The 13,088-nt window shown below is 53.7% G+C and overlaps 1 protein-coding gene across 2 annotated transcripts in view; it reads left to right on the forward strand.

Moving 5' to 3' along the window:
• The window catches only part of FBLN2 (fibulin 2), an 88,577-nt gene that overhangs the window by 59,447 nt on the left and 16,042 nt on the right, over positions 1-13,088 (forward strand). The window contains exons 4-9 of one of the 2 annotated variants that reach the window (XM_003826238.5): positions 193-322; positions 4,586-4,766; positions 8,630-8,839; positions 9,458-9,571; positions 10,284-10,385; positions 12,329-12,469. In XM_003826238.5, coding sequence (XP_003826286.3) covers positions 193-322; positions 4,586-4,766; positions 8,630-8,839; positions 9,458-9,571; positions 10,284-10,385; positions 12,329-12,469 — 878 coding nt within the window. The remainder of the gene's footprint in view (positions 1-192; positions 323-4,585; positions 4,767-8,629; positions 8,840-9,457; positions 9,572-10,283; positions 10,386-12,328; positions 12,470-13,088) is intronic. The other variant, XM_003826237.5, reaches the window with a different exon arrangement.

Raw genomic sequence — 13,088 nt, forward strand, 5'->3', positions numbered from 1 at the left:
GCCTGCATCTTCATGGTTAAGCCAAGAAATGAAACCCATGCAACCCAGTGGAGGTTGTGCCAGCTCTGCCACCTGCACCGGCTCCCTTGCTGTGGACCTTGGGCAGAGCTTCCCTCCTCTGAGCCTCACTCACTTTCCACTCTGGGAGGATGAGGTGGGCGATTGGGGGCTAAGTTACCCCCTCTGTTTCAGGACAGCCCAGAGGCACTGCTGTGTCTCCTACTTGCAGGAGAAGAGCTGCATGGCTGGCGTCCTGGGAGCCAAGGAGGGTGAGACCTGTGGGGCTGAGGACAACGACAGCTGCGGCATCTCCCTGTACAAGGCAAGCCTGACCTGTGGCCTTCAAGGCAGGGTGGGGTGGGGCGGGGCGGGAGGCTGGCCTGGGCCTGAAGGTCCTCGTGGGCCAAGAAGTTAGGCTGTCCTTGGGGCTCCTCCTGGGAGTGACCCTCACGCCTGGGGTGGAAAGACTCTCAATCTGCGCAGGAAACATCATCAGTTATTATATTGACCAATTAATTCACAGAATATTTGTAGAGCACCACTGTGTGCCCTGGGCATCAGGGATGTAGCAATGAGTAACACAGATGGCAATTCCCGCCCTCCCAGGGATTTCTTTCTGGCCAGGAAGACAGAGGAAGGTCACGATGAATATGTTAGCACCTGGCGTGGTTGCAGGCGATTGTGCTAAGGAGAAAAACTTAAGGAGAGGCGGGATAAGTAGTGTCAGGGCTGGGGAGGGACTGCAGTATCAGCTGACAGTGGCCAGGGACAGCCTCACTGAGGAGGGGACATTTGTGCAATGCCCGGGGTGGGGGACGTCTGTGAAATGCTTTCAGGCAGAGTGCAGCACGTGCAAAGGCCCTGGGGTCAGAGCCTGCTTGGCATGTCTAGGCTGTGTGGCTGGAGTGCATCGAGTGACAGGGGGCAGGTGGAGCTGAGCCCAGAGAGATGACAGGGCTCCTGGCCATCATCGGAAGGACTGTGGTTTGACTGTGGGTGAGGTGGACCCCATGGAGAGTTTGAGGGTCTCTTCTGGCAGTTGTGGGGACCAGTTATTGAGGGTGTTTCTCTCACATGGGAGGTGGGATTGGGATGGGGTAAAACCCCACCAGGCAGCAGTGGTGCAGAGAACAGTGTGAACTAACACACAGGCGAGCACGTTGGGAAATGGGGTGTGTGGTCCAGTGGTCTGGCAGCAGTAGAGACAGGCCACCGGGAGTCCTCAGGCTGGACCATAAAGGACAGTAAGTGCTGAGAGCTTTGGGCTTCAAGCAGAGTGTCTGTAAAGCCGTGGGAGGGATTTGCAGCAGGAGATCAGTTTGTCTACTAGAGCTCATGGTGGCCACTGGGGGACAGGGTGTCAGTTTGGCTACAAGTAATGGAAAACTTCCTGGAACACTGGTTTTTCTCTCATATGCTGCAGGCTGGAGGAAGGCGGGGCTGAGTTAGAGGAGTGACAGGCTCCATGGTCATCAGGAATGGGACACAGGCATAGTGGTCTTGCCCTGCCAGCTCTCATTTGCCACCTCTTGGTCCAGGATGAACTCCAGAAAGGGGCAGGAGAGCCCCCTTGTTTTAAATTATTATTATTATTATTTTGAGACAGAATCTCTGTCACCCAGGCTGGAGTGCAGTGGTACGATCTCGGCTCACTGCAACTCCACCTCCCGGGTTCAAGCAATTCTCCTGCCTCAGCCTCCCGAGTAGCTGGGATTATAGGCATACGCCACTATGCTTGGTTTTGTATTTTTACTAGAGATGGGGTTTCACCACATTGGCCAGGTTGGTCTCGAACTCCTGACCTCAAATGATCCACCCACCTTGGCCTCCCAAAGTGCTGGGATTACAGGCATGAGCCACTGCGTCCAGCTGAAATTAGTTTTGATCATGGTGAAATACACATGATGTAAAATTGATCGTCTGAACCATTTGTAAGCGCACAGCTCAGTGGCATGAAGCACATTCACACGGTTGCCCAGCCGTCACCACCAAGCACCCAAGGAACTTTCTTATCTTCTCAAGCTGAAACTGTTCCCATTAAACACTAACTCCCATTCCCTCTCCCTGTAGCTCCTGGTAACCACCATTCCGCTTTCTGTCTCTGTGGGTTTGACTTCTCTAGGGAACTCATGTAAGTGGAATTATACAGTGTTTGATCTTTTGTGTCTGGCTTATTTCACTTGGCATAATGTCTTCAAGGTTCATCCATGCCATGTGTAGCAAATGTAAGTGTTTCCTTCCTTTCTGAGGTGCAATAATATTCCATTGTGTGGACAGACCACATTTTCTGTATCTGTCCATTCATCGATGGACACTTGGGTTGCTTCCACCTTTTGGCTATTGCGAATAGTAATGCTGCTGTGAACATGAGCAGCAGAAGAGCTCCCTTTTTTGAGGGCAGACTGTAGTTCTGCTTAGATTTCATTGGCTGGAGCTTCATCTCCTGGCTACATCTAGCTGCAAGGAAGACTAGGGAATGTAGTGTCTTTATTCTGGGAGGTCAGGTGCCCCAATGAACATGAGAAAAAAGGGAAACAGACATTGGGATGGATAGCTGGCTGTCTCCAGCAGAGGTGAGGGCAAACTACGACAGTGGCACAGTTTCAGGAAACCTTCCAGAAGGGACCTCATCCTGACTGAGGAGCGGGAGAAGGAATTGAAGAAGCCCAAGGTCTCAAGCCTGGGTGATGGTGACAGACTGCTGGATGGTTCTGGCATTTGGGAGAGGATTTTGACTTCAATTTTGGTCATCTTGGGGTCAATTTTTTCCTTAAAACAACTAGTATTAGTGAGAGGATCCTGTTGACAGGGTCTAGAAATGTTTAGTATCCCCTTTTCTGTCTTTATGTTTGACCCTGGACTGTTCTCTTTTCTTTTCTTTTCTTTTTTCTTTTATTTGCCTTTTCTTTTCTTTTATTTTCCTTTCTTTCTTTCTTTCTTTCTTTTTCTTTCTGTCTGTCTGTCCGTCTCTCTGTCTGTCTGTCTTTCTTTCTTGACGGAGTCTCGCTCTGTCGCCTAGGCTGGAGTGCAGTGACGCCATCTCAGCTCACTGCAAGCTCCGCCTCCCAGGTTCATGCCATTCTCCTGCCTCAGCCTCCCAAGTAGGTGGGACTACAGGTGCCCGCCACCATGCCCAGCTGATTTTTTTGTATTTTTAGTAGAGACGGGGTTTCACCGTATTAGCCAGAATGGTCTCGATCTCCTGACCTCGTGATCCACCCACCTCGGCCTCCCAAAGTGCTGGGATTACAGGCATGAGCCACCATGCCCGGCCAGTTCTCTTTTCTGAGCCTCAGCTTTTCTATCTATAAAATGAGGATAATAATCTATGTCTTTTTGGGTGGTTGTGGGGATCAGAGATAATGCAAACTAAGTGTTAAGTATGCGGTGGGCCTTCATTAGTGGGAAGTGTTCAACACTGAGAGATGCAAGAATAGAGTATCAGTTAGCTGTTGCTGGGTAACATACCATCCAAAACCTAGTGGCCTGTTGCTGGCTTAATGCATGAATTTGTGGTCAGCTGAGTACTTCTGCTGACCTGAGCCATGCTCAGCTGATCCTGGGGGCGGGGGTGAGTGCTTGCTTATGTGGCTGCTGTCAGCTGACGGCTCCACTGGAGCTAGATGACCTAGGATGGCCTTGACTGGGATGACTTGTTTCTGCTCCCTGCAGTGTCTCAACCCCCAGCAGGCTAGCATGGGCCTGTTCAGTTAGTGGATGTGCAGAGTTCCAAGAAAATAAATAGAAGCATTCAAGGTCTTTTGAGGCCTAGGCTAAGAACTGGCACACCATCATGTGTATCTCATTCTATTGGCCAAAGCAAGACAGAAGGCACAACCAAGAGGTTGGGAAATACACACTTTCTCTTAATAGAAGCAGCTGCAATATCACATTGCAAAGACAGTGAACACAGAAAAGATTGAATAATTGTTGCTGTTATTGCAACCAAAATACTACTGTATTTTAAAATAAATAAAACCAATTTATTTTTGAAGAAAAGCAGCCTGGGCTAGGGTAGAGCTACATCTTTAGGAACCTAGTCTTCTATTTTTATGTTTAATTATCTTTAACTTGTAGCTTCCATCTTCAGGGTCACTTCATGGCCCAAGTTGGCTGCTAAAGCTCCAGCCATCACATATGTGCTCCAAGAAGGAGAAAGAGGGGGAGCAAAAATGATGTACTTGATTCAAGTAGAGTCATCCCCAGTTTAAAGCCCTCCTGAAGGCTCCGCTGAGTGAATCTATCTCTAACTGCAAAGGCCCCTGGGAAATGCCATCTTTTAACTGACTTGAATAGAATTGGGGTTTGCTAGTAAACATGAGGGGATAATGAGTGTGGCTGGGGGGTTATAGTTCCTTCAACAAAAGGCCATTTACTTGTTATCTGTTTCAAAAGACTTACATTAGTCCTACCTGTGCCAGACTTGGGAAATAGAGGCAGAGGACCCCTCTGCCCTGGGAGAGCGCATAGTCTGGCAGAGGAGATAAGATAATGGTGAATTCATCTCCATTTATCAGTCCCTCCCCTGAGCCTAGCTCCAGGCTGGGGCCAGAGATTGGGCAGTGATAACTGTCTCTCCCTGCAGCAATGCTGTGACTGCTGTGGCCTGGGCCTCCGCGTGCGGGCCGAGGGCCAGTCGTGTGAGTCCAATCCTAACCTGGGCTATCCCTGCAATCATGTCATGCTCTCCTGCTGTGAGGGTGAAGAGCCTCTCATAGTACCTGAGGTTCGCCGACCTCCAGAGCCCGCAGCTGCACCACGGAGAGGTGAGTGCTGCTCTTCCCTGGCTGCGGCATATGGGGCGAAGGCTGGTTGACCTCTGGCCTTCTGTGGGGACCCTGGGTCCATCATCACCTGTGGCTTGAGACACAAGTTCTGCTCTAAACAGAGTTCTGAGGATGGTGATTTCATTGTTTTCTGTGGACTACCCACTCCACCAACTTAACCACCAACTACCACCCATCACCCTTTCACTGTCCACTCACCACCCTCCCCTCTCTTTGTCTCTACATCTTCCTCCCTGTCTACTTTGTCTATACATCTTCCTCCCTACCCACTTATCAGTTTGCTCCTTTTCCATCCATTGCACTTGTCTCCCACCCATCCTCCCATCCTCTTGTCCATCTCTCCATCCATTCATTCATTCACTCCCTCATTCATCCTCTATCCCATCATCTGTCCATCCATCCATCCATCCACCCATCCACCCATCCACCCATCCACCCATCCACCCACCTACCCACCCATCCACCCATTCACTCACCCACCCATCCATCTATCCATCCATCCATCCATTCATCCATGTATCTATCTACCTATCCACTGTCCACTCATCCATCCGTTTGTTTATCCATCCATCCATCCATCCCTCATCCATCCATCCATTTATCCATCTACCTACCCATCCATTCATTCATTCATCTGTCCATCTGTCCATCTATCCATCTGTCTGATCATCTATTCATCTATCCATCCATCCATCCATCCATCCATCCATCCATCCACCCACCCACCCATCCGTCTGTTCATCCATCTGCTTATCCATCCATCCATCCATGCATCCATCCTCGTTGTCCTTGGTGTCACCCCCTTCTTCTTCCCTTCTTGTGCTGTAGTCACTGTTCCAGTTGCCATGTCCAGTCCCTGTCCCCTAGCCAGGGCTGTCTCCTGGACCCATGACCATTAGCCTCCTCTGTGCCTGGTGGGTCTGCAGGAGCCTGATGAGGGTGCCCCAGTGAGTCAGCAGGTGTCCTTTTTGTACATGGGCCTTGGTGGCCCTGGGGCTGGTGCCGTGAGAGTCCTGGCAGGCCTGCTTTGTTGGTGTCCACATGTTCAGCCTCAACTGGTTGGAGACCAGATGTCCAGGTGGGTTCCAGAACCATCAGCCCAGTTTTTTCGCTGTTCCTATGGACCGTCATCTGGGGCCCCTGTGGATTTGTCCTGGGCACTTCATGGAGTGGGAATTAAAGCCACAGATGAGGTCCTGGTATCAAGATTAAACTCTTGGCCTCTGGAGTCAGGCAGACTTGGTTGGAATCCTAGTTCCTTTGCTTACCTGGGGCAGGTCACACAGAAGGAAGGCTCCTTCTCAGAGCCTTCACTGTGGCATCTGTCAAATGGTCTTGTATTCTTTACCTTGTTCAGTGCAAGGATGAATGATAGGATGCCTGTCAAGGGCTTTTGGCAGTGCCTAGTGATGCATTCAGCATTGCCACCACTGTTGCTGTTACCGTTGCCGTGCTTCAGCAGCTCAGAGGGGGAAGATGAGGCCCAGAGAAGGGCAGGATCTTGCCCCAGGCACATGCCGGGTCTTTGGCACAGCCAGGACTGGACACCTTGGCTCTAATGACTCCCACTTCTGCCCCAGCCTTCCTGATGCCCTGAGTTTTATCTAGACCCAGTCAGCCTTGGTTCCGATTGACCCAGATCTCTGTCACTATAATGCAAGATGGCAGAAGTCTGTGCGTAGGGGTTAAGATGCCTGCTGTCCACAGGTGCCAGGGCTCAGGAGATCCTACAGGAAGAGCTCATATCCTGTGTGGTACAGGTGGGAGAACAGATACCTGGATCTCCCATCAGGGTGAGGCAGAGGCAGGGGTGAGTGTGTGGGGGTTGGACCAGGCCAGACCTGGGCAGATCAACCAAAACAGATGTACCAACCACCCTTGCCAATCCAATGTGGGTACAGAGAGTAAGTCCAGTCCAAGGAAGTGCTACTTGCTGAGATTGGCTCTAAGGGGAATGGTTGAGTACTGGTGTGAAGGCCAGGTTAGTACCCAGAAGAGTCTGGCTGAAGGTAGAGTTTGGGAGGAAGTCCGGCTTCAAAAGTCAAAGGCAGGTGGGTGGAAGGGAGTAGGTGGGCAACAGAGCCAGGCACGATCCTGGCCAGAGATCCATGCTTCCTCCTGTGAGGAAGATGCTGGTGAGGGTGAGCTGAGCCTGAATCCTGGAGGTACTGTCTAGCCTGTGGTGTGCTAGGAGGAGCCCTGGGTCCAGGTCTGTCCGCCGCCTGCCTGCAGTGCTGAGTCTCTGCAGGACCAGACCGCCAGCCATCATGGCCCTGCCTGGAGGCACCGGCTGGGACTGATTGGGCTGCAGCTTAATGTAAACACCCTCCGTATGAAACACGTTCCTCAGACGTGACTTCATGCAGCTACTCTCTCTGTGGGCTCTGCTGCCTGGGTGGGGTGGGAAGGAGGCCCTGGGCTGGCACAGAGCTTAGAGGGGCTGAAGGCCTCCCCCTGAAGTCCTGGCTGCATGCTTTCCCCACAGTTGTCATACAAAGAGCTTCCCAAGGCAGCTCAGCCTCAGGAGCCTTCTTTTCCACTCTCACCTGCTCCCCAGCACAACCCTGGGAGATGGGTTTATTCCAGAATCTGGAGGCACAGAGAGGCCTAGTGCTGCCCAAGTTGACCCAGCTAGGGAAGGCCCAGGTCAGTGGTCACATCTGATCCAATAGAGCCCAGATTTGGAGCCCTTTCTGCTGCTAAGGATGGTCCTCCTTGATGTCACTGAGGTCAGGGGTCTGAATCCATTGTAACACTTTAGTGAGAGCTTCTTTGTGGATCTGACCCTGTCCTATTGTAGAGGACTCAGTGATGAAGACTTGGACCTGGCTCTGATGGGTTCATTCTTACTGCTTGAGGTCTGTTCATTCATTTGCCCATCCATCCATCCATCCATCCATCTATCCATCCATCCATCCATCTATCCATCTATCCATCCATCCATCCATCCATCCATCTACCTACCTACCAATCCATCCATCCATCTGTTCATCTGTCTGTCCACCCGTCCATCTACCCATCCACTCATCCACTCTTTCATCTACCCATTCATCCATCCATTCAGCCCCACACCCATTCATCCATCCATTCACGTATCCATCCACCTACCCATCCTTCCATTCACTCATCCACCCATCCACCCACTCACCCATCCATCTATCCATCTACTCATCCATTCATCTACCCATCCATCTATCCATCCACCCACCCATCCATCCATTCAGCCAAATACTCATTCATCCGTCTACCCATGTATCCATCTATCCACCCATCCTTCCATCTACCCATCCATCCTCCTTCATTCATCCACCCATCCAGTTACAACCCATCCACCCATCCATCCATCCATCCACCCATCCACCCATCCACCCATCCACCCATCCACCCACCAATCCATCCACCCACCCATTCATTCACCCACCCATCTACCCACCCATCCACCCACCCATCCATCTAACCATCCATCCATCCATCCATTCATCCACCCCCTCCACCCCCCCACCCATTCATTCACCTACCCATCCACCCACCCATCCATCTACCCATCCATCTACCCATCCACCCACCCATCCACTCACCCACCCATCCATCCACCCATCCATCTACCCATCCATCTATACCCATCCATCTATCTATTTACCTGCCCACCCACCCATCTATCCATCCATCTATCCACCCATCCACCCACCCACCCATCCATCCATCCTGCTTCATCCATCCTTGCTGTCTGCTGGGCACACAGAGGTCTTGATGAGGACCTGCACTAGTTTCCCAAAGCTGGTTGTCTCAGCCACCTACTCTGACCAAGCTGGCTCTGTCTTGAGCTCTAACCCCTGTCCTAGTTTCAGAGGCAGAGATGGCGGGCCGAGAGGCCCTGTCACTGGGCACAGAGGCCGAGCTGCCAAACAGCCTGCCGGGCGATGACCAGGATGAGTGCCTTCTCCTCCCGGGAGAGCTGTGCCAGCACCTTTGCATCAATACTGTGGGCTCTTACCACTGTGCCTGCTTTCCTGGCTTCTCACTGCAGGATGATGGCCGCACTTGCCGCCCAGGTAAGGGCCCTGATGGCCAGGGCAGGGGCTATGGGAAAGGCTGATCTTGCCAGGGGGTGTGGCATTCCTGGGGTGCACACTGTGGGGTCCTTCACTTCTTGCTACCCCACACGTTGGAACCCACAGAAGCCTGAAGCTTCCAGTGATAGGGGATTTGTAAGGCAGGAAAAATAGAAGCTTTCTTCCTGGGGCTCCATCTGCAGGGACCTGGCCCCAGCACCTTGTCCCATATTCGAGCGCAGGGACAGGCTCAGGCCACAGAGGCTCTCACCAAAACCCAGCTATCTCCCCAATGCTGGGCCTATGGTGATCCTGAGGGATTTCCTCCCAGCCGCTGGTCCCAGAATTGATTGGTTTTTAATCCAGACACTCTTTTTCCTTTCCCCCCTCTCTTCTTCCTTGCCTCCTTTCCTTCTACCCCCTCTGCCCCCAGTAGCTGAGACTGATCTTTCCCAAGGTATATGCACACTCCAAACCTCATTTTCCTCTCCCGTGAAATGGGGTGGGGGATTAAATGTCAGTGCCCTGCATGAGAAGGGCAGGTGCCTGGAAGTGCCTGAGGCTTGGCTGAAGACCTGAGACCTCCCTGCAACCCCCACTCTGCTCTACCCATGACAGAGGGTCACCCTCCACAGCCAGAAGCCCCACAGGAGCCTGCACTGAAGTCAGAATTTTCCCAAGTGGCCTCTAACACCATCCCGCTGCCACTGCCTCAGCCTAATACCTGCAAAGGTAAGCAGTGTGGGTGGTGTCTCCAGGACAGGGCCCAGGGTCCAGGGGGTGGGTCTGGGCTGCTTGCAAGTGGTGAGCTGTCTGGTGCTGGGTATGTGCAAGATGGCCCTGCCAAAGTGTGTGCTTCTGTTTTGGGGATGATGGGCTTACCCGGGGCTGAGTGAGGAGCTGAGGAAGTCACTGGGGAGATGTGGTGTGGGGACAGCCTAGGGCCTGGTGTGTGACCCCAAACCAGCCAGTTAGCTGCTTTTTGTCTCCATTCTTGTAATGTTGAGGTAGTCAAATCCTGGTTTGCCGACCTGTTGTGGAGGCTGTGTTCAGCACTGTGTAGAAAGTCCTCTTGTTTGTTGTTCTTCTCCTCATTCCCTTCCCCTGCTTTTTTCCCTGCCCCCTTCCCTTTCTCTTCCTCCTTCTCTCTTCTCCTCCATCTCCCCACTGTTCTTGCTGTCACTCAAGGCATGGGCTGGGATCCGAGTGGTGGGGGAGGTAGACCCAGAACGTTGTCCCCGACGCCAGGCGGTGTTGGAGCAGACTTAATGGATGAACCTGTGAAAAGGACCAGGAGTGGCGTTCCTTGTCTCCCAGCCTCCCTGCCTTCTAGGGGCCTTGTTTCTGTGTCTCACTAGTAGGTTAGAGCCAGGGATGGGGAATGAGCCAGTGTGGACCAAGGCCAGGGCCTGGTGGTCTCTGATTTCTGTGTGGTTTCCTCCAGACAATGGACCCTGCAAGCAGGTGTGCAGCACTGTTGGGGGCTCAGCCATATGCTCCTGTTTTCCCGGCTATGCCATCATGGCGGATGGCGTGTCCTGTGAAGGTGAGTGCCTTGGGGTGCCCTCCTACCTGTGCAAACCTGAGTTGGCCTGTGATGGGGGCCTCCAGGTGGGGGTGGCTAAGACTTAAAACTTGCTGAGTTTGTGCAGGAAAAGTCTTGGCTGCTATGATGAGCACCCCTAGTGGAGCAGGTTAAACAGTCACTCCCTCTCACCGTACGTGCGGTGTATACATGCACTCCAGGGTGGGCCTGCAGTGTGGCTGCATAGGAACGGGGCCCGGGGTCCTCGCATGGTATTGCTCCGCATTTCCTGGAGCAGTGCTTCTCCTGCCGAGTGTGCACCTGAGTCCTTGGAGGCCTGGGTCAAACAGGCAGTCCTGAGATTCTGCCGAATCCCCAAAGATCGAGTCAATAGGTCTGGGTGGGTGGGCCTGAGAATTTGTGCTTCTGATAAGGTGATAATGGATGCTGCTGGTCCGTGGAGACCACCTCCACTCACCTTGCCCTTGAGGGTTGCCCTGGTCTGTGCAGCCATGTCCAGGCCTGGGTGGAGAGGGGGAAGGGGAAGCAATGCCGGTTGTTTTAAGGGCAGCCAGAAGTGTCCCCGATGGGGAGTGGGAGGGAGGCTGGACAGCAGGAATGCCTGGCTGAATCTGTTCCCAAATGAAGGACACTGGTGATGATTAGCTGTCCAAGGATCACATTCCTTCCACCCCCGTGGCCCTGCCTAGGTCTGGGTCTTGTCTTTGTGGGGCCTCTGTGGGCCAGGACCCCCCACTGTAAAATGAGGCCATTGGATCCAGCACCTGCTGGGTTGGTTCCCACAGTGAATGGCTTCTGAAGAACCAAGCTGAGAGGTCTCAAGACTCTACCTCCTGCCTGGGGGCAGGACAGAAATGGAGTATGCAGAGTCTAGGAAGTATGGCTGTTCTGGCTCAGAGATGAGACCCTGGTGGGTGTCTGGGGGAGAATAGAGTCAAGTCTGCCTGGGTGAATACCCACATCCCTCCCAGAAGCTGAAAGCCCGTGTCCATCCCCAGCCAAGACTGTTCTGATGTGGACAAACACCGTCCTACGAGCCCAGAGAGGACAGTCGATTTGCCCAGGGTACATGACGTGGCAGTGACCGGCAGGCCTTCCTCTCCGATGCTGGGGGCAGCTCTCGGTCCAGGTGGTGCTGGGTTCTCTGGGCCCCGCCCCCCATCTCCCAGGGCCCTGAAGATGTAAGGGCTGCATCTTTTCTGGGGCAGGCCTCCTTTGGGCCCAGCCCTGTGAGGCCCCTCTGCCTGTGCTGGTCATGCAGCCTAGCCCATGTCTGCGCATCCCCAGGACCCCCTTCCTCCTCTGGAAGCCCTGGCAGTGAAAGCTGGGGTCCAGGTTGCCATGGGCATTCAGAGAGGCACCTGCTCTGCGGAGGAGCGCTGCTCAACTCTGCTGCATTGGAAATAATCAAGTGAGTTCCAAACGTGTTGAGCACAAGAATGATTAAAACACTTCCAGATTTTAGGTTTCTCTTGGTGTGAAATCTGCATACAAGGGGCCCACACCCCTGTCCCCTTTTGGATGGAGCACAGACACTCAGTGTCCTGGAGCCCCTGTGGGCCCTTCCCTGGTTTATGTGGCTGGCCTGGTCCCCTAAGTACTGGACTTTGCAAGCTCTCGGTGGCATGGTTCTCTTGGCGGCTGTGGATGTGGGAAGTATCGAGTGCGTACGGGAGGCAGCCTCTGGTCCTGTCCCCACTGTGACCGTGGGCAGCCACCCACCCTCTCTGAGTCTCACCTCACCACCGTCCTTACTGGGGCAGTGGGGACCAGCTCTGCACACTCACACTTGGGCCCAAGGCCCAGCTACACACAGTCAGGCGGGGAGGCCCCAGACAGGCCCCTGCCCCTTGCTGGGTCTCATTCTCCTGTCACTGGATGCTCCGTGGCAGCCCATGTCCCTCTAACAGTCCTTCTGTTTTTCCTCCTGCGGCTGCCACTAGACCAAGACGAGTGCCTGATGGGTGCTCACGATTGTAGCCGGCGACAGTTCTGTGTGAACACCCTGGGATCCTTCTACTGTGTCAACCACACAGTGCTCTGTGCCGATGGCTATATCCTCAATGCGCACAGGAAGTGCGTGGGTAAGCCAGGGCCCCGCCTGCCGCCCGCCGTCACAGCTCTCCGCTCTGCTCCACGCCAAGCCCACCACACTGTGGCCACATGCCAAAGGGCCTGCCCTTTGCATGTGAGCTCTCAGCACAGCCGGCATCTCCGTGCTCTATGTCGTGCCCTTGTGTCCTGGCGTCTTGTCCCGCTTGGCTGCCAGCTCCACCTGGAGGCTGCTTTCCCCAGGGATATGTCTATGTGTCAGGGAACTGGATGTGTGGCCTGGTGGATCAGGGACCCCACCTGGGCTGCAGGAAAATGAGGGGGTCAGACATGCTGGGAGCAGGATAGCACGTGTGGGGTCTGGAGGCAGGAGGCCTAGCCAAGCAGGACCCCCAGAAGCTCCGTGGCCTTGGATGAATGACTTGTCTTCCCCCAGCTGTGGTTTTCTCATCTGTAGTAAGGAGGCTGTTGATCCTCTTTTGACGGTTGTGTGACATGTATGTGGGGTAGCACAGAGCCTGGGCACCGTGAGCATGCTACAACAGCTACATGCCTTCCCCAGGGTCCGCCGCAGAGGCTGGTGGATGGAGGATGGGGTCCAGCAGAGCCCGCCTCGCATACCAGCTTGGCGTTCCTTTGCTATGTGACCTT

Source organism: Pan paniscus, chromosome 2 (assembly GCF_029289425.2).
Source record: "Pan paniscus chromosome 2, NHGRI_mPanPan1-v2.0_pri, whole genome shotgun sequence".
NCBI lineage: Eukaryota > Metazoa > Chordata > Mammalia > Primates > Hominidae > Pan > Pan paniscus.